This window comes from Seriola aureovittata, chromosome 23 (assembly GCF_021018895.1).
Source record: "Seriola aureovittata isolate HTS-2021-v1 ecotype China chromosome 23, ASM2101889v1, whole genome shotgun sequence".
NCBI classification, from domain to species: Eukaryota; Metazoa; Chordata; class Actinopteri; order Carangiformes; family Carangidae; genus Seriola; species Seriola aureovittata.
The window spans coordinates 11,088,420-11,109,996 of NC_079386.1; the positions used below are offsets into that span (position 1 = coordinate 11,088,420).

General features: G+C 46.1%; 1 protein-coding gene across 1 annotated transcript in view; it reads left to right on the top strand.

Moving 5' to 3' along the window:
- si:ch73-335l21.1 (insulin receptor substrate 1-B) overlaps positions 1-21,577 on the top strand; it is a 49,382-nt gene that overhangs the window by 7,020 nt on the left and 20,785 nt on the right. Inside the window, exons 2-3 of the mRNA XM_056369817.1 lie at positions 6,193-6,494; positions 6,861-10,056. Of these exons, the coding sequence (XP_056225792.1) occupies positions 6,193-6,494; positions 6,861-10,056 (3,498 nt within the window). The remainder of the gene's footprint in view (positions 1-6,192; positions 6,495-6,860; positions 10,057-21,577) is intronic.

Sequence of the window (21,577 nt, forward strand, 5' to 3'; positions counted from 1 at the left end):
CACTGCTCATCTCCCTAATTAGGCAGTAATTGTTGTCTCGAGGGTCAGCTGCCGGTGGCACAGTAGAGGCTGTGTGCTAATGAGGTCAAAGACGAGAGGGTACAGGGGTGGACACCGTCGTCGTCTTGAAATGTAAAGTTTAAAAAGCTCGTGAGTGACTCCTTTGTTGTTGCCACTGTGTCCATCTCTTCTCCTGTTTTGTCCCCTGCAGTGGAGCAAACGCTGAGCTCCAATCCAAACTGAAGAGCGGTGAGCTGCCACAGGGTATTTCCTCTGCATAAATAGTTTGCGCACGTTAACACCCTGTAATTTCATTTAACACGACAAGCTGGGCAGCCAGGCTTCAGCACGGCCAGCTCTGGCTTGTTGCGTCACAGTTACAGTAAAACACAGTGGGCAGGGCACGAGTCAGAAATGGCCTCAGCTCGCCTCTTCATGTCTCTGCCGCCGTGCACCGGCGGGTCGGCCCCACCGCTGAGGCAGACTGTCAGTTAAGTGCACCGGGCTTGATCGACAGCAGAGGCAAGGCCAGGGGCAACATGATCCATTCAGTCAATGAGCAGCCATATGCTGAGCCCAATAGAGCTGCGGGGCTTTAAATGCAGAGTAACCTTTTATAGTGGGCTGTATTGATCACTGCTGGTTGATACTAGCACATTACCGCTGTCATAGTGGAGGTCAGGAAGTTCATGAGTTGGGATTTATCAGCCTTACAGTCAGCGCATTGGAAAACGTGGCGACAAATTAGCCAAAAACCTTCCACATTAACTGGTGTGCTGCTCCTCAGGGGGATGCAACACAGGAAGCTGCATTGATTGGATGTAGTATTGACATATATCCTATTTATACTGTTCAATCTTTAAAAAAAAAAAACAACAAATGTTAAAAGCATACTCATAAAGAATGTAAAAAGAACCTTCATCCATCGCTTTTGGGAATGAAATGAAATCCAGGAGCTCTGGAGCAAAATTAGGTGAGAGAAGGATAAAATATCTGGTTGTTCTCTACATCTTGGCTCGGACACGAGTAAACTGGAGGATCCTGGAGAATTAAAGAGTTTCCTATTTTCTTTGGACATCCTCTTCCTTCAGAAATGCACCTATACAGAACCTTTACATTAACAGTATGTTGTGAGTGTGGCGATCTGTAAAAGCCTCTTCTCCATCATTAACAGCTTAAGTATATGGTCTTATACTGATGCACGGGCGCACACTTTGCAGTATGTTTGTGTGTCGATGAATAGACACAGTAAACGCATCATATACTGTTTAATAGGTTTTCAAACATATTGCACACATGTAAACATTAACTTTAACGTCATGTGCTGCACTTTTTTTTAATGTGAATTCATTTGTTCAGCTACGTGAATGTTGTTGATGTCAGTTAATCTGTAATTATTGTTTTTTTTTTTTTTTTTTTTCCATTTTCCATTTCATGCTCTGTATTAACTACCTAAATGAATACTTACCGTAAAAACAAAAAACTTGGAGTGAGAACTTGCATGGTTGGCCAGAACGAATTCCTGAATGGTGCAATCCCAAAATTGAATTTATCTGCTTTGGAACATTTGCACAAGAAGTTCATATAGAGAAAGGTTTTATTTTGTTAAAAAACTCAGTATTTTGGACTTTAAAGCCTTGAAATGACGCTGGACTGTGATAATAATACGTAGTATTGTTCATATTTACAGTTAACTCTGGGTGACTCTCCAAAACCTTCCCGTCCGACTTGATATTACAGAGACCGTATGTTTACTAACTGCGAGCCAGACTAACCCGCAAAGTCCAAGATGGCTGCCAGTTTTTTGAGGGCGTCTGAGGTGGTTTTTGCGAGATCTTCAACTCACTTCTGCAGAGCCTTTTTTTGCGTGTCTTGTCAAGGGACAACAAGCCTTGGATGCGTCACCAGTAATTTCATGCGCTTATGTGTACGTGTGTGTGTCTTTGTGTGTGTGTGTGTGTGTGTGTGTGTGTGTGTGTGTGTGTGTGTGTGTGTGCTCTCTGGCTAACACAAACCACATGTGAAATTAACCTTAGGCAGATGCTGGTGTTGGGGAAGCATTGTGTCCCTGAGTGTGGGCCCAGATAGGGGGATTTCAGAGGGTAGAGATGGATGAAGAGATAGGAAGCGGAGGAGTTGAAATAGAGGAAAATGGGCACACATGGCAGCCAGAGATTAGACTAGAACTGTTTTCACTGCTGGGCGGCCCACTCTTCTGTCTCTCCCAGATACATGCTAGGACAAAAAGTACACAGCTGTCTCCTATCTGTCCACGCTGGTAACCTGGTACAGCGGAGGGGGTGGTATAGGGGCACAGTAGCTGGGGTAGTGTGTAGAAAATGGGGCTTAGCCCTCAGAAGTTTCTGTAGCAGTGTTTTGCGGTATTATGGCGCAGCACAGCATGCTGGGGCAATGAGGTCAGAAACTTGAAACAGAACCTAGTGAGAGCCAGCAGGTTCATTGCCAGAGTAGTTTTCCCTGATTTACAGGCTGCATTAGCTAACTAAGACAGGGGATTTTATTCTGATGTTGCTATAAATTTCAATCTTTTAGTCCTTTTTTTTCTCTTTTTTTTTTGGTTTTCACAGAAAATGCATTACATAAAGGTTGCTGCTTGACTGACACTGAAAGGTGGCAAGGGGAGGGGGAGATTGCTGTATGTGTGTGTGTGTGACTGTGTGTGTATTGAATGTGAATACATTTTAAACAAACCAGAATCCCAGCCTGTGTCATCGTGCTTCAATAACAAGCCCCCCCCCCCCCCCCCCCCCCCCCCCGTTCTGGCTCAAGACCCCTATGGAAGACCTACTTCCTGAGTAATGTAATAACCATAACAATAATCAGCCTGTCACTCAGGGAAGAGCTGTAAGTGTCCCAGCAGGCATCTGGCAGCCCCGGGGGTAAATATCGCACCCCTATACCCCTCCTTCCACCCCCCCCTAAACACACACTCCCTTATAGCACCAAGGCAATAAGACAGCAAAGGAGACGCAACGCCGCCTCAACGCCGGTCACTCAACTCGTATTTAAAATCCCGGTTTGAGAAAATCGGGTTAGATTATGTCGTCCTTATGTACAGTCTATGATCTCGAGGGAGACAGCTCGAGCATAGCAAATAAATCGGCATGAATAGATGGCAGTGTTGCCCGCGTAGGTCGAGTTCTCCAGCCACACGTTAAGACTGCGAGTTTCATGTGTGGTCGTGGCAGAAATGAAGTAAACAGCCGAGGCGTCAATAAGCCAGTGTAGGTTGTTTTCGGGTTTGTTGAAATACTACGCTGCTACTTAGAGATAAATCTGGTCACCTCGTGTGAACTCTTTTGACCCGATATACCCGCACACCCTGTCAAGGTTGCACCAAGGTTGGCTGAATGTTGTTTGGCATGCATTGCCCTTATTCAGCCAGCAAGCTTAATGCAGATGCTTCATTACCTCCAGGTGTATTTTGCTTTCATGTGCATTCGCCTTTAGTCCTGAGATTCATCTCCTGCTAAGGGCCATTCTGTGTGCATGTTTTTCTGAGGGTTCATTATGTGGTATAGGGGTGGCGTTGTGCTGCACGGAAGCTGACCGACTGATAACCTCTCTATGCAAAGTGGGGGGGAAAATACCCCCCCTCAGCCATCTCTGCTGAGCACCACACTACCGTGAAGGTTCCCCCAGAGGAAAGCCAGGGAGGATCTATAATTCATTCACCTCCGTTTAGAGTCAACCCCAACTTAATGTAACCACGGAGAAAGGTCCGTGATGTTGGATAGGAGTAGATCTCTCTGCGCCTCTGCAGGAGTCTGACAAAGCCCCTTAAAGGTTTTCAGTGCTTTTAAAAGTTGTCGATAAGAGTACGCAGCTGGAGTGGCCCTGAGATCAAGGGTGTGTGTGTGTGTGAGTGTGTAAGTGCTGTTGAGGGCACAGCTGAGGTTTAAGGCTGCACTGTACTCAAAACAAACAACACACTTGTGCTCTCCTCAAGACACGTTTAAATGGGCTCTTGAAACGGGAACCGATACTCTTCGAGGAATATGTTGCACAGCAATGTGAGTCAAGCTGCAGCGGAATGAAAAGTTTAATTTTAGAATAAATAAAGCCTGTAATTAGATTTTTTTTTTTTAATCCAAGCAATCTGAAAATAACCCTACTTTTCATCCTTAAAGACTCTTTTAAAAGGCCCTTATTTCCTTCCATAATGGCTCTCTGATATCTCTGTGCAATCTCTTGCCGTCCCTCATTCCCTCTCTCTGCTGAAAAATCCCCAAAACCACCCCTTCCTGTTGTAAATCTAAATCGAGGAGGCAAACAGAGCTTCTTGCGCACAGCTCCTCGCACACGGGGAGAAAAGCAGTACATGAAACAGCCATGCATGGCCTTGAATGAGTCATCTAATGCAGGGGGAGTGCCTCCACACACACACACAGCCACTAAGCCACAGCCTCCATGGCTTTCAACAAAACATCTATTCTAAGTCTCTTTCAAGTTCAGAGCGATCCTCCAATTTTAGGGGAGCGAACTGGAAGAGGACGCAGCAAGACACGTCAGACTTCCCCTTCTTTTGCAATCACGAGTTTAAAAAAAAAAAAAAACTTTTTGGGGAAGAGGATCTGGGGAAATATTTGTCACAACGGGAGCTCGGTTAACATGGCGTCCACCGTGCATGCCGGGCCTTCGTGTCTACATATGGTTGTCATTGTAGGATTTGCAGGAGCAGGCATGGGAAGAGAAGAACAAACACATGCAGACATACAATCATATATCTGTGGTCGGGATGCACTGTGTTTAGCCGAAATCATTGCTTAAAGTAGAATACCACACAAGCTTAGGGGAAATCTGATCTTTCACTCACTTTTTTTACTTGTCAAAGAAATCACTTTTCACATCAATACTTCAGCGCGCCAGATGTGGATGGCTAATAAGGCAGGTGCTCGAGTTCGCCATTACTGTACAAAGAACATCCTGTTCCTGTGAAGCGAACAGGTGAGTGTCTTCGTGGAGGTTTGTTCCTTCGGTGTTGTCATGAAGTTGATTGATTCTGCGTCGTAGACCGGTAGCCGTCCCGCTCAGGTGTATCCCACCAGGCGGGGGGGGGGTCCTGTGTAATCCTGGGCTTCGTAGTCCACAGACGTGAGGTCTCTTGTGGCTGGAAGAAAATCTGTGATATATTCAGAGGCCGTCTTTAATACCTGCTGACAATGAGTTGCACAGCATGATAGAATTAAGGTAATTTTCTGGGGTAATGGGCACATTTCCCACTTCAGATTTGTGAACAATGCAGTGACTTAAACACCAAACAGGTGGCCAAATACTGTTAAGTGCTTAAGTAAGTCCCCCTGTCTTTTGTATGGGCCCATACCAGCTCAAATCTCACCAAGAGCTTTCTCTCCTGCGTTTCATCGCCTCAGTAATTCCTCACTGTCTGAATACAAAACACTTAACACAAAGGGTGAATGGACTGCCTGTACTCCTGCTAAAAGACACTAGGTTTTATTAGTTTACAAAGCCAGTTTATTGTCATGAAAGCAGCTCCAGAAAAAGGCTCTTGAGGCTCGAGTCTACTAGCATTGTTTGCTTTGGTTTTGGAGAAGATTCACTAGTTAAGCATTTTCCAGGTGGGTTCAGTTATGTTTTTTTCCACAACAGTTGCTTTCTTTTCATAGTCATCATTCTTGTGCAGGGCTTCAGTTGTCAACCGTTTCATTTTTTTTTCCACTGGTGTGTGTGTGTGTGTGTGTGTGTGTGTGTGTGTGTGTGTGTGTGTGTGTGTGTGTGTTGTGTGTGTGTGTGTGTGTGTGTGTGTGTGTGTGTGTCAGGATGTCTGTGTGTGCTTGACAAATGAGACCCCAGTGTATGGAGCCTGCAGGTACAGTGAGCCGGTCTCACAAGCTGCTGCATGCTCAGTTTGAACCCAGATCTGGTTTAAAAATCAGTAAAAAGTCCAATATCAGCACAGCTTGCATAATAAAGGCCCCTTGCCCTCTGCTAACAGGTAAATAGTGGTGCTTTCACCTGGTGTTCCCTTTGTTCACAGATGCATGAAGGTCATGGCAGTGCTTCATTGCAGCAGTTAGTGTTCTTCATAAATCCTCCACTGTAACACTTTAATTACCTCTCCCAATTTTGCCGGTCGCAGCCTCCTCTGTTTTTCTTCTCTTTTTCACTCCAGCACCCCTTAAATCTTCTGTCTCTTTCCTGTCCCTGAAGGTAAGAACCCCACTGACAGCGGGGCTGCGGGGGACTACGGCGTTCCCAATCCGGGGCCGGCGTTCAAAGAGGTGTGGCAGGTGAAGGTGTGGCCCAAAGGCCTGGGTCAGGCCAAGAACTTGGTTGGCATCTACCGGCTTTGTCTGACTGACAAGACGGTCAACTTTGTCAAGCTCAACTCTGATGCCGCTGCCGTGGTGCTGCAGCTGATGAATGTCCGACGCTGCGGCCATTCAGAAAACTTCTTCTTCGTGGAGGTGGGACGCTCTGCCGTGACAGGCCCGGGCGAGTTCTGGATGCAGGTGAGCCTGTAATCTGCAACCCCCTTTATGTTGACAGTTTCACCCTCCAATCCCTCGTAAATGTAAAGAGCCTGTAATCAACAGAGTGAAAGAAACTGCAGTTTTCAAGTTACCCAATGTTAAGGTTGGTGTTCATGTAACCCTACATTATGGTCCAATTCAGGTTTTGCAAATGTATTTAAATTAATCCTAGAAGTCAGTCACTGATTTAAAGATACATCTTAAATACAAATTTAATTGAAAAATCAAAAATTGAACTGTCTAAAGAATATCGAGTTAAATTCTCTTCATTCTTTCTTTGATTTTTAATTTTTTATCATAGAATCAGAGTTTAGTGTTTGAGAGGGTTTTTGTGTCACATCTTAGGTGGATGATTCAGTGGTGGCCCAGAACATGCATGAAACCTTACTCGAGGCCATGAAGGCACTGAGCGAGGAGTTTCGCCAACGCAGCAAATCTCAGTCGAACTCCGGCCCTGGGGGAGGTGCTACTGCCTCTAATCCTATCAGCGTTCCTTCACGCCGCCACCACCCAAACCCTCCTCCCAGCCAGGTGGGCTTCACCCGCCGTCCCCGAACTGAACCTCCTGGAGGCTCTAACGGTGCAGCAGGAGGCAGCAGTGCCAATGCTTCTCCCACCCCGCGGCATAGCTTCCCAAGGTCTCGCACTGCCAGTGATGGGGGGAAAGGTGACGATGGGATAGCAGGGACCACACCGCTCCAAGGGCCGAGCTCCAGCCCCTCCACCAATGGCTCTTGCTCCACCACCCCAATCCTCAGGTCAAAGTCAGTCCGTTCCGCCCCCACCACAGCTGCTAAAACTCCCCTTGGGTTGATGCGCTCCATCTCCACCCCAGCGCCTTCCCCAGCCCCAAGCCTCTCCTCTAGCTCTGGGCATGGCTCTGAGTTTGGAGGTGTAACATCTTCCACTGGTGCTGGTCCGGGGTCTGGTGCCTACAGTCGTGTCCCCTCGCATCGCGCCTCTGTCTCAGGCTCTCCCAGTGACTACGGCTCTTCAGACGAGTATGGCTCTAGTCCTGGGGATCACACGCTCCTTCCATCCCCAAGCCTCCCTGGAAGCTCTGTTGGTAGCGTCAGCAGCCAATCTCTTGGCGATGAGGGGGCCAACTACATCCTGATGGGCCAGCGCAGTAGTAGTGGTGGTGGAAGTAATCAGGGAAGCTTGACATCCAGCTCCCTGCCTGCACCAGGAACACCAAGCTGCGGCTCCCAGCCCCAGACCAGGAGAGTGCTGCGCCGCTCCTCCAGCCGTGAATGTGAAGCTGAACGTAGGCTGCTGAGCAAGCGGGCCTCTTTACCTCCTATGACCCTGGAGAGACTGGCCCCACGCCAGCGTAGAGCTGAGGAACCGGCAGATGAAGATTCAGCCGATTATGCCATCATGTCCAGGAGCACCAGCCGCGAGTCCTTTACTTCCATGTCCTCTTCCATGCAGAGGGAATCTGTCATGGGTGCTGGGTCAGCAGGGGGAGGAGGAGGATACTTGGATGTTGCGGGGGAGTTCAAAAGTGAAGGGAGTGGAGGGGCAGGTGGTAGTGTAGATTTAGGTGTGGACAATGGGTATATGTCCATGCTGCCTGGCGTCACTCAGCCTCCAGTATCCCTGTCCCAGTCATTGGCTGTCTCTGTCCCAGACTCAGATTCTAAACCTACTGATGATTACATGGCCATGACCCCCAACAACAGCGTGTCCCCTCCACAGCAGATCCGGCCACCGCCAACTTCTGACGGCTATATGATAATGTCCCCCAATAGCAGCTGCTCCCCTGACCAGCGTGGGGGTCTCTCTGGAGGGGCTTGGGTGGGCAGTGGCAGTGCAGACAGCAGGGCAGGAAGTGACTATATGAACATGTCCCCAATCAGCGCACGTTCTGTAAATGGCAGCCCCCCACCTCCTGACCACACCGGTCATTTGGAGACCAGCTCCCAACAGCAAGCCCCCAAGATGGTGTATTCTTACTACTCCCTTCCCCGGTCATACAAACATAACCCCTCTGCTGGACACTTTGACGATGGGCCCGGGCGAGGCAGAAGGCCTAATGGGAATTGTAGTAGGGGAATGGGTGGAGGTAGGACTATGGGAGGGCGTCAGGAGCAGCAAGCAGCAGGAAACTCAGTGGTTGGACGCCACCTGTCACTCTCCTCTTCCTCATACTCCTCCAGCTCGGCCAGCAGTGAGAGCCTTGGGGAGAGTGAGGAGCGGGCTACCCAGGCAGTGAACACCACAGCTGGGGGAGCTAAGTCCAAAGACGGGAGTAAGCTCCAGCAGAGACGGGGCTCTGCAGGGTTGTCCAAGCAAGGTAGCCATAGTAGAAGCAGACCAGTGAGCCTGTTTGTTGATGTATCCAAGGCTAATACCCTTCCCAGAGTCCGTGAGAACCCGCTGCCCCCAGAACCCAAGAGTCCTGGGGAGTACGTAAGCATTGAGTTTAAAGGGGAGAAGTGCAGCCAGACTATGGTTGTAGGAGGGCGTGGCAGGGGTCTCAGGCATGGCTTATCACTGCCTCATTGCTCAAGCAGCCAGCATCCTCAACACAGGCCAACTTCTTGCTTAGGTAACTTTGTCCCTCTCTCCCGTAGCCCCTCTGCCCCCATCACTCCCCCAGCTGCCTCCGAGTATGTCAACATGGACTTGGGCCCTTCTCCTTCCCCCTCACCACTCTCTCTTACCCCACTAGTTTTCCCATCTTTCCACACCCCTCCCACGCCTCCAACTCTCGCTCATGCCCCTAAAGCCTGTGATGAGGGTACTACTGGCCCTCGTGAAGAGGGGGCCGAAGTGGCTAATGCCCCACTTAGGAAAAGCAGAGAAAGTGCTCCATCGGTGACTGAGTCCGAGTCTCCTACGTCCTGTGGAGACTACACAGAGATGGCCTTCAGCTTGAATAGCAACACCGTCCCTAGGTCATCATCCAGTGTCTCCCCCAAAGCCCCTTCCCCCACCAGGACTGATCCTTCTGTTCCAGTACTGTCACGAGGTCTAGACTTTCCCCTTGCCAAACCAGGACTCAACCCAGACCACGGGGCTAAAGTTATCCGGGCCGACCCTCAAGGACGCAGACGGCATTGCTCGGAAACCTTCCTGGCCTCGCCTTCCCTCCCCACCTCTAACTCTACTTCCTCTTCCTCCACTGCCTCCCTATTTCCAGAACATGCCCAAGCTGTGGCCCGCCGGCTGGGCTTTGAAAACATGTTGTGGGGGAATGGTGCTGTGACTGATACCCCCACTCAGTGCCCCCTCCCTGGACAGCAGTCCCTTCCCTCAAACGCTCAGACTTCCTCCACAGAGCAAGGTCTTAACTACATTGACTTGGACTTGGTCAACAAAGAGAGTCCTCATTTGGGGCTGGAAGGACCCTCAGGTAGCCAGACCCCTTCTCGCCTCTTCTCCGTACTGGGTGGAGGTTCTGGGATTGGGGGAGTGGGCGCAGCAGTCAGCAGCAGCAGCAGCAGTAGCTCCAGCCTCAACACTTACGCCAGCATCGACTTCTACAAATCAGAGGAGCTGCGGACACATCAGAACGGAAGCAAGGAGGGAACAGGTAAGAGCTGTTCTTTTTTTTTTTTTTTCTTTTAAAACAGAAACACACTCGCACTGTGATTTGCCTATTCCCACTTTTTTTGTGTTTGTGTGTCGTCTTTCCTCTTTCTCTTCCTACTTCTGCTCTGTCGCATTATCCAGATAGAAAAAACGCACTTTCAAGATAATCCAATGGAGCACAGCCTCGCTCTCCATCCATGTTGGTAATCAAACTTCACCTGGCGCCATATTAGGACATAGACACTGGTCTGATTTTATATACGAATGTCCACATAATCCATAATATGAGATGTAGATCAGCTGCAGCGACAATTTGGAAATTGATTTCAGTGCACAGTTTTTACATTGATGTGATTATATAAGGTGTTCGAAGCCAGACAACCTATTGGAATATCAATGCATATCGATATTCTGGAAATGACTATTGATTCTCTTGAGGCTTCTTGAATGCTGTGTCAGCATTCCCAGTGCTGCACCTCCTCAGTTCTTCTTTCCGGTGTTTCGGTACAGTTTGGTTAATGTATATGCCAAGAAGCAGAATCCAACTGCTCTCTCTGGTTCACCTGTTGTTTTCCATCGCACTGCGGTGGTAACTCTCAGCAAACCACTCCGAGCTGCCGTTGAAAACGTTCTACTCCAAGTTCAATAAAGCTGAACTTTGACCCTGTTATCCGTTGACCTGTCAAATTGAGATCCTCCGGTGTGATATGAGCCGGAGAAACGATGTGATTCACATTTAATTTTTTATTTAATGTTACTTGAGGAGTTTTCCAGAACTTTAAGATTGTAATGATGTTATGAAGGAAAGTGTGCAAGCATTCAAATGGTGTTGCTTGGTTTGTTGATTTGTCGGTACGAATATTGTTTACTATAAATTTTATAAATAATACATTATGAAATCCAAGCAATTTTTTAATGTTCCCCACCACAGTGTTATGATTACGTAGATTATATAGAAACTAGAATTTAGTTTAGGTGAGATGTATTGACATGTACATATATACAGTACATATATAATTTACATAATACTATGTATCTGCAGTGCTGTAACTGCAGAGTTGTCAGACCTTTTTTTATTTTTTGTTAGTAAGAGAGGTCAGTGAGGGCAGATGATGAATTTTCATTGTATTTACATTTTTTCCTACTGTGGGGGGCAATTTTCTGGCTGTGGGGCACCACCACAGCTAAACAATGCCTCAACTAGGTCACTGTGAGACGTTTCCTCATAGAAAAACATTCTCTTTGAGCCACTGTCTGCACTAAATTGGCCCGTTAAGAAATAGACGCCTGCAGTTTAAGCAGATAGAGCAGCATTTAAATGGAGATGTGGATTTATATGCATCAGTAAAACACTCAGTAGTCTTACTTAACCTTCCACAGTGGGGTTCTTGTGATGAATGCATCCTGCCAAGCTTTGCTGTTAGCCTCCACATGATTTGTACTGCAAGTTGTGTTAAACTTAAAGCTCCTGGGTTTCTGTGGTAAACATTTTGTAGCTCTGCTCCACAGTTGGATTTAATGAAGAATTTAAGGCATTAACAAAAAATTCATCATGGGATCTTGCGGCGAGTGCGGCGCAGCTGAGCTCGACAGTCGGTTTTTTCATAGATTCCACAGATGGAAATGAACCATCAGGCTGTATCCATACGTCGCCCGTGTTGGTTTTATTGGGAAGTTGGAGGGCGTGTTGGTGGAAGCAGGCGGTGTTGTCGGCTGTATTTTAAATAGAAATGCTAGCAGGCTACCACAGTGGGACCATATGGGCTCTGGCTGCTGAGTACGTCAGCGGGGCAGCGTGGGGGAGAATGTTACACATTGGCTGTGAATGTTGAGATGGGGCCAGTGTTTCACTCACACAGCTCTCAAATGCCTCTGTACAGTGTTCCCCCTCCTTTCATCCCTCCATCCCGCCTCCCCCTCTTTCCTCCCTCAATAAATGATCCTTTTGTTTGAGAGTTTTTTACCGCGGTGGGCTGGCGGGCCTCAGCAGGGCCAGGCCCCAGGACTACTGGACTCTCCTGAAGCTGTTTTCCTTTGCAGTTTACAATTTGTGTATGTTGCTTTTTTTATTCTGTCGTACCTTATTCTCCTCTATACTGCCTGTCTTTGTATCCATGTTTTTCTATTTGAGTAAGTGTCCTTGAATTCATTCATTCTTCCCAATCTTTATCCTCGTCCGACATCTAGGCAGATGGATATTTGAAATTCCTTCCCTCCCTTCTGTTCACTACACATACTATTGTTCAAGTTTTTTTTTTTTCACCAAAAACCTCTCTTGTCTTTACGCCTTTCGCCCTCCTCCCTTTGCACATTGTGTTTCCCTCTGTCCTTTAAATGCTTGCAGAGGCACGTAAAAATAGCTTTTAGTATTGCGCTGAGACGTTATGCTTTTGCTGTAGAGAAGTCAGAAACCAGGGAGAAAGGGACAGGCAAAAACCAAAATGGAAAGTGACTATACAAAGATGGTACATGACGACTAATCTACCCATTACTACGAACAAAAATACAGTTTGGAAACGATTAATTATATTGTCTGCGTGGATCCTGCGTGCTTTTATTTTTTAAAGAGTTCTGATCTGTTAATTACAGGGGGATTTTTCCCCCCAACAGGCTCCAGCTTGTATAAGAGAGTGTGTGTATGTCTCAGGGGTATGTTCTTTTGGCACAGGGAGGGGGGCAAAGGCTAAAACTGAACATCAGTAGTGGGACATGTGCCAAAAACAATCCTGTCGGACAGTGGTTATGTATTATGTAATGTGCAAAAATAACCTGTCATTATTTAGATAATGAGGCAAAGCGGGGTGAGCTGTTTCACTCCAAATAACCTCTTTTAGAAGCAGGATCAAGTCAAAATGAATCGACTAGAACAGATGTAACACGTGTGTTTTTTGCCTTGCAGCACACACTTCAACACTGTATGTGAGTGTTTATGTAGCAAATGCAAGTGTCTTTTATGAGCACCAAGTTCAAGCAAATCGTAAGAGACAGTGACCGAAATGTGTATATTTCAGTTTACTGTGCATTTCTGTGTGTGTGTGTGTGTGTCCCTCATAGTGGAGGAGTGTCATGACCTTCAGCAGAACGGAGTGATTCTTTCCTTTATGAAGTGGAGAGGATTTTTAGGACAAAATGTTAATTTAGATTAAATCAGCCACCACTCCCACAATCTCCCCCCAAAGAAAACCACGTGAGAGAATTTTATTATCCGCTCTTCCAGCTGTCCCTTCCCCGTCAATTATGTACTACTTTCCCCATAAGGAGATCCATGCATACGTGTCTAACGTATAGAATTTAGCCTAGTTGCATGGTAAAATATAAAGTCGGTAAAAGAAACACTGACACGGAGCCTGACTTTGATTGAGTCTGTGGTTATTATAGTCATGATGCAGTGAAATCTGAATGAGGCTGTGTTTTGTCGTCCTTCAATCCTGAATCACATGAACATTGTTGTTTTTGTTTTCAACAGTTCACAGAAGCGAGGCTGTTTACATTTGTTTACTGTTGCCTAATTGGGCAAAACTCATGCATAACTGACCAATTGGATCAGTATCTACTGTGTGTGTGTGTGTGTGTGTGTGTGTGTGTGTGTGTGTGTGTGTGTGTGTGTGTGTGTGCGTGCTTGCGTGCGTGTGCGTACTGTTGCCGTGTCTAGACTCTTATCACAGATAAATGTTACAGATTTTATGGATTCTCTCTTTCGTTTGTGCAGTTGTGAGGAAATAAGTGTCAATAAATTGGCTTTTTGTTGAGCTAGGGCTGAGCTATGTAGATAAAATCGTCTATCATGTGTAGTAATTTATATATGATAATAATTTCCTGTAACATTTATTTAGTTTAATGGCTAATAAAACTGTCAAATCAAGATATTTAAGTTAATTGATGCAAAAATACAAAAAAGGAATTATGAATTTATAATATTCCAATAAGAAAACATAAGAAAAACATAAAATTTTGTTATCATTTTCTACCAAAAGTAAACTTAACCTGCATGAAAGTAAACCACATTTTAAAAAAAACAAAAAAACAAAACTGTCTTGACTCTGACGCTCCCAGCAGCGCGGCGTTTTATTGCTAACACTGTTGGGTTTCTCGGCCTCGTTGGCAGCTTGTTGGCACATTCCCATTTCCTCAGAGTTCCAGGTTATGTCGACCAGGAAGAGGTAAACATACTTAAAGTCAGCCAGTGAAGCGAGCAGGAACACACACACACACACACACACACACACACACACACACACATATGAATTCTTTTAGCAACCAAATGCATCGACATTCTCTCCCCGTCTTGTGTGTGAACATAGTTGGTAATGAGAGTCCCCGCCCTCGATCTGAGCTGGATTCCGGTTTATTGGGTCTTCGTTTTTGCTTTGGTGATCGTTTCTTTCTCTCATGATAAGCGACGGGACGAGAAGCATGAGCTGTCAGCTGATCGGACAAACTGCAAAGAAGCCAACGCCTTATCTGTGCCTCTTTATTTGGAGGTAAAACAGAGAGCGCGTGCATTGCAGATATCATATCATTGCACAGGAAAGTTACGATAAGTGTGGTGGGCCAAAGTTAAAGCAGGAGGACGGACTGTAAACTGTGATGGATGTTTACCACAGACCGAATTTTATCCTTCACCACAGTCTCTCTCTCTCTGCTCCAGATAAGTTTGGCTGAACTGGGAATTTGTTTAAAACTGCTTGTGCTTGTGTTTCCAAGTTTTAATAAATCTGAATTATCCTTAAGTATTTCATCATTAACTCATTAAATTGACTGACGGTGAGCATTTAATGAGTCCCCCGTTGTAACAAACAGCCCATACACTCACTCACTCACCCTGCGCACTACGCACGGCCTTCCTGACGGCAGGCGCGACTTGCTGGGTGTGTAATCCAGGCCAGCGCTACGTGAGACTAACAGCACTAGTAGTGTTATGTAAAACACAACCACGTGGATGGGACATGACCCCCCCCCCCCCCCCCCCCAAGAGGGTGAGGCTCAGGGCACAGTGTGTGTGTGTGTGTGTGCGCATACACTCAGTTGTTTATCTGTTGTGCTTTTTTAACCTCGTCTGTGCGGCGTGCTGCAGACGGCCTGAGCTCCGTAGAGTTACAGTGACACACAGCTCCGCTCACATTTCTCACAGATGTGGAGCCAAAACAGCAGGAGCTGAACATGTGGCGGACAAAAGCAAGGTTGATATTTAACTTTTTAAAGGTCCTGCATTTGACGCGGTTATTAAGAAGCCGAGTCTTATTTTGATATTTTCAGCCGCTTTGAGCTTTTATTTATGTAGTATGACCGTTTTAATATTGAGGGAGACGAAGCTAAAAAGACCAACAGCGACGCGTTTGGCTCCAGCAATTTCACAATATCAGATTTTTATCTACTAATTTTCCTCCCGGACTTTTCGGCTCTTCTGCACCCGACTGCCGTATAATCAGCTGTATGAATATGAAAAACAGGACGAGGTGGGGGGTAAACCCCTGCATCTTATGATTGCATAATATTAAGCTGGAAATTAGCTCAAATTTCTCTGCAGTGCAAACTCAACTTTCCTTCATTAGCCTAATTACAGCATTACACAACTGATTTGCCCCCATGGGAAGATGCGCAGGACAGGCAGAGAGGCCTGCATCCATTTCCTCTTCAGCTCGAATAAACAAAAGCCATATTTCTGCGTTTATCTAATATTTTCAAACACATTTTGATGTGTTTCTTTGTATAATATCAATATCGTAAGATGGAATGGAGGAGGTCAGAAAGCACAGCCATCAAGGATTTTTTTTTGTTCTTTGGGGTGGGTTTGTTTTGGTTAAAATCAAGGACGTTTAGTTCTGTGAAGTCCAGTTTGCTTTGTTTGGGTGGTCTGTTCAAGGAGTCACCGAGCTCACACCGCACATAGCAACAACTCTCCTCTGTTTGGGTTTTCTTGAAGGTTGTGTGTCCGTCCCACCACATGTGTGTACAATATATTAGAGGGCTCAAACACTGAGGCGTTCTTTCCCTCCGTTCGCTTCAAGCACAGACCGTGTGAGGAGGAGGTCATCTGCCTGCAACACAGCAGCAGCATCGTCTCATTACAGCCCCTCGCCTTTTGTCCAATTAGGCGAATCAGAGGGTTAGAGGAGTAATCCGAGTTGAACACACACACACACACACACACACACACACACACATTTACAGCTTTGTGACGGATGATCAAACCGTCACACACATCGCTGCTCGCCATGCTGTGTGGCCAACAGCAGTACGAGTTCAACAATACAAAGTACAGAGCAGCTGTATTCTGCCATCAGCTGTACGTATAGTGAATGTCTGTCGTGTAAGAACAGAGGACAGTAACGGCCTGCACACGCTTTGCAGCCGCATCACAAATCTCTTCTTTTTCTTTTTTCTTTTTTTTTTTTGCAGCTACATCTGGCGTCATCATGGAGATCCACTGAGTTTTGCAGCGTCCGAATAATGTGCTAAATATATAACAGCCACCGAACAACAGCGCTGACACCTGGAGAACAGGTGCTGCAGGGGGGTGGGGGCGGGGTGGGGTGGGGTGGGGGAGTTTGGGTCAGGCTGGGATGTTACAGGTCAAAATGTGACTGCAGAGCATTTGAGTTCAGAAGTTGATTCGTTTGCTTCTAATATTTTGCAGGTGCCTCTCCGGAGCACAAAAGCCTTTTCTCCTGACTGTGATATTGTATCAGATGTCCGAGGGCGGTTTTTCATACGTTCTCACTTTGACCTGGTGTTACAGGCAGCTGTAAACTGATAAGTCAGCTTAGTTAAAATGTAATTTTCACTCTCCTCTCTGGTTGAAAGTTTCAAGGGCGCAGCCAGTATCACGGCTGGGTGTGGCCAGAAATGTTTCACTTTTTTGTTTTTTATAAATTGATCGAAGTACATGTACGAGGAATCAGTTGATACAACAGCACATCATTTAAATGATATAAGATGTAAGAAGATACATTTTTTGAAGAAAAATAATAACATACAAATTACAAATACATAAATAAATATTATATATATATATATATAATATATATAATATTAAATAATTAATATTCAGTCTGAGGTAACAGGTGGTCAGAAATGTCACACCGGTAGACACACCCACTGTGATGTCACGGCATACTGCCGCACCCTGGAGTGCACTTCTACGTCGCTGCAGTAAAGTGAGAAGCGAAAAAACCACAGGAAAGGTTTTTTTAGCTGGTGTTACGTTGCTCTTTAAACGGCTCATATGGAAAACGTGCGACCGCTTGTAGCTGCGTCGCTGCTTCAGATGTCGGCGGAACGGTTCATGTAACGGATCCGTGAAGCTGAGGGCAGAAACCAGAACGCTGCACAGAGGAGGGACTTTACAGCTCTGGAATTACGCCGCCAATCATTCTATCCCTTGTCTCAACGACCCGCAGGTGAAGAGAAGAAAATACGGCCCTCACCTCACAATGTGACCCACCTGGAATGAGCGCTTGTCACGAAATATGTCACTTAAATATGACATTCAGTGATGGATGATACCACCTCAGCCTTCGGCACAAAATCAATCAGTTGTGTCTTTGGGGAATATTAGTTTCCCGACATAAGACGGACCAGCTTCACGTTTAGTGACACACATCTGCTGCTCGCTGTGGCTGAGGTTCACCGCTGCACTTCCCTGTTCTGTTTAAAAAAAACAAAAAAAACAATCTAATTTATCTTCCTGATAGCTCATTGATTAGTGGGATTTAATGGTCTCATTTAAAGAAAAATGAGTTACAGACTTTTGCTTTCAGAGGAAAGCGGAGGGTAGGACCTGCCATTGTGTGTGTGTGTGTGTGTGTGTGTGTGTGTGTGTGTGTGTGTGTGTGTGTGTGTGTGTGTGTGTGTTGTTTCAGATGTTGCCTGAGGTCCTCTCTGCCACAGACTAATCTTCCATTGACTACAGAGTCGGGGAGAAGAGGAAATGGGTGGATTTGGTTCTGCGGGATGAATAGAGACTAAATCTCTCCCGTCTGTGCATGTGTGTGTGTGTGTGTGTGTGCGTGCGTGTGTTTGGATGTTGTGGGTGTCTGTCACCAAGCAGTCTCTCTGAGCACTTGTTGCACCTCCACACACCCTTCTCCTTCATCAGTATTATAACACTGATACGGTCTAAATCCTGTATTTGTCACAACCGCGAATTGGAATGGAAATTTTTCTGTGTCTGCCGATTGCACATTTCCCTTCGTGCTATTTACCGTCACTCCGACATATTTGCTTTCACGCTATTACTATTTGCCCCATCTGACAGACATCAAAAGGCCTTTTCATTAAGCGCTGTTGACTCTCAGACATTGAAGCCGGACACGCCGGCAAGCGCAGAGAATGGATGAGGATGCTTTTCACAGCTCTTTCTCGAGCAAAGCGGGAGAGGGGAGATGGATGTTGAAGAAGAAAAGAGCAAAAAGAGGGTGTGGAAGGTGAAGAAAGTAAAGCATTAGGGCTGGAGGAAGAAAAGAGAGAAGTGATGATTGATAGGACCGGAGCGAAGAGGTGACGCACATTTACAGAAAGGAGATGAAGTACTCCCGTTCCCGTTTAACTCTCCCAGTTGTATCATTAGATCAAAAGCTTTAGAAAGTGTTTTTATATCATGGTTGCAGCTTCTCCTGTGAGAGTGTTTGCTGTTTTTCGTTCCCCTACGATTGTGAAATTGATCGAGAAAATAATGAAGGTTTAATACTGTAACAGATTCAGCTGCTGGAATCACTTCGGCTTCGTATTCTGCTTGGGTTTTGGATGAATTAAACAACAGTATTACCACGTTTGCAACTCCATCAACAGAACCTTCTGAGAACTGCTGCAGCTCTGATTTCCGCCTCTGAACCGGCTTCCTCTTGGCGGCCGAGGCTCATGGGTATCGCAGTATTTAAAAGCGTCCACCGTACCAAACTAGGTTGGTAAGTTGCAACTGGTGACTTGGACATAAACCTGTTGTGTTATATCAACTATCCAGAGGACTCCCGTGTTTCTGTGTTAGGGAACGTCGAGGAAGCCGTCGAAGGAAAACCTTAAAACGCACGTGATGTGTTTTTCTGAGGTATGCAGGGGATTGAATGTGGAATGGTTCTTTCTGTTATGAAGTGATGATTGTTATGAAAAATCACTATTAAAAGAGCGAACAGAGGCAAGTGTGGTTCATGGGCTTGTTGCCTTGGTGATTACCAGTGAAGAAAACGCATTCATTCGTCCACTCTGACGTCTCTTCGCTCTTTTTCATTCCCTCTCTCTCCCCTCGCTGAGCTTCTCTCCCACCCTGATATCTCCCGCCTCGTTTTGTTTTCAGTCACTCATCTTCCCAAGACCTTGACCGGGCTCCGCTTCTCATCTCCCACCACATGCTATTTTTTTAAATACACACACACACACACACACATACTTGGATCTTTCTGCTCAATATGATCTTGCTGATAGTGGCAGCAAAGTTTTGTGTGTGTGTGTGTGTGTGTGTATGTATGTGTGTGTGTGTGTGTGTGTGTGTGTGTGTGTGTGTGTGTGTGTGTGTGTGTGTGTGTGTGTGAGAGACTTTAACGAGGTCAGGGCGAGAGCACCAGACCTGAGTGGCTTCATTCTTGTGCTCATCACAGGAACCCTGAAGGGGGACAGATCGGCTGATAGGACAAGGTGTGTGTGTGTGTGTGTGTGTGTGTGTGTGTGTGTGTGTGTGTGTGTGTGTGAGAGAGAAAGACAGAGACATGTTTGTGTATAATTCCAGTAATTCCACACACCTGCGGGGGGTCAGATCTCGTTTCCAGGCCTTAATGTTACAGACACATCCTTCGCTCTACTTCTCAGCAGCGTTGTGGCATCGAGACCAGCAAGGAAAACAGTGTTTCACCAGTTACAGGTAAAAACAGACATGAATTAGAACGATACCCAAGTGGAAACCGAATGTCCAGGGAGAGTGCGGGCGAGATACGGGAGAGAGACTTTAAGCACAAAATCACGAGACAGGACTGAAAGGAAAAGGAGGGAATCACTAACTCACGTACACACAAACACACACGTACACACACACACGTACACACCTCGCTTATCGATTAATTCCTTCTCACTCGCTGTATCCAAGCTAAAAGTTAAACACACATGTACACAATACCTGTGAAGTTACAGCTCAACCTGCAAAGCAAATATAGGTTAATTCAATAAAGGTTACCCTTGACGATAAGGTGTTCAGGAAGTCTTCGCACTCAAAATAGAGAAAATGGAGTTACTCAGAAGGCATGTGGTGACCACGACTCTAAAGATACCATATCAGTATTAGCTGCAGCGAGAGCAATATCAGCGTTGGAGAGATTGATGTGGTGTTTTGTCTTCACTGGAAAATGAATCAGTAGTGACAACCGTCAAAGCAACACAAATACAAATCTATCCTTTTCATTTTTGTGATGATTTGTTTGTAAATGAACAAGCCAACAACACGAGGACAAAACGGAACAAAAGCCCACCTCGGTGAGGGGATAGCACTCTGTACCAGCAGCCGTTATATTTTCTGTAGGAGAGTACATGCCCGTTACAGAACTTTGAATCTTATTGGTCCAACAAAAAAGAATGGAAAATACCTCTTTGAGTCTTTTCTTACAGGCATATATGACATATATGTGATTTTTATTGGGGGTTAAACACCTTGCTCAAGGGCTCCTCGACAGGAATTCAGTCGGAGTCCTTTCTCCTTTTTTTGGTGTGTGTGTGTGTGTGTGTGTGTGTGTGTGTGTGTGTGTGTGTGTGTGTGTGTGTGTGTGTGTGTGTGTGTGTGTGTGTGTGTGTGTGTGTTCGTTCTGGTGAGGTGCCCAGCTGAGCGAATGTTAATTAGGTAGTAAAACCTCGGCTAATGGTTCAGTACTCTGGTCATGTTTTGACTGACTAGTGCCTTATTCACATGCATTTGGAGCGTGCACACACACACACACACACACAACACACACACACACACACACAAAAACACGGCGGCAGGGGAATGAATTGTATTGGCAGCTTGGTCAGTCAAAGAGGCGCCGCAGGACAGACTAAGTGTGTGTGTGTGTGTGTGTGTGTGTGTATTGTGGACTTGTCATTTGATGTGACAGAAAAGCTTTTGAAATGCCACACCTGTACATGCTTGCTTTTCAATTCACTGCTCTTTAGATACATTGCAAAGTTGTGATTTGTTTGGTTTACACACACACACACACACACGAATTAGACTGAGACACACACATGTCTGAACTGAACTGTTGCTCTTAATAGGAAAAGCTGAGACAGATCATCCAAGCCAATCACCTCTCAGGAAGCAGGGATCAGCCAAAAGCTCCTCAGCTAATGGCCAAAGTAACCTTCACTGACCTGCCCCTGGTCTACCCCAACTACAACCACACACACACACACACACACACACACACACACACACGCACACTCACACACACACCTCCTGTCTCTTTTGTCAATACTGTTTTGCTCATTCTGTTTTGAACAAAGCCTCTGTGCCCCACCATGCCTCCTTCTTCCACTCTCCAGACCTCTATTTCTTCCCCTCCTCT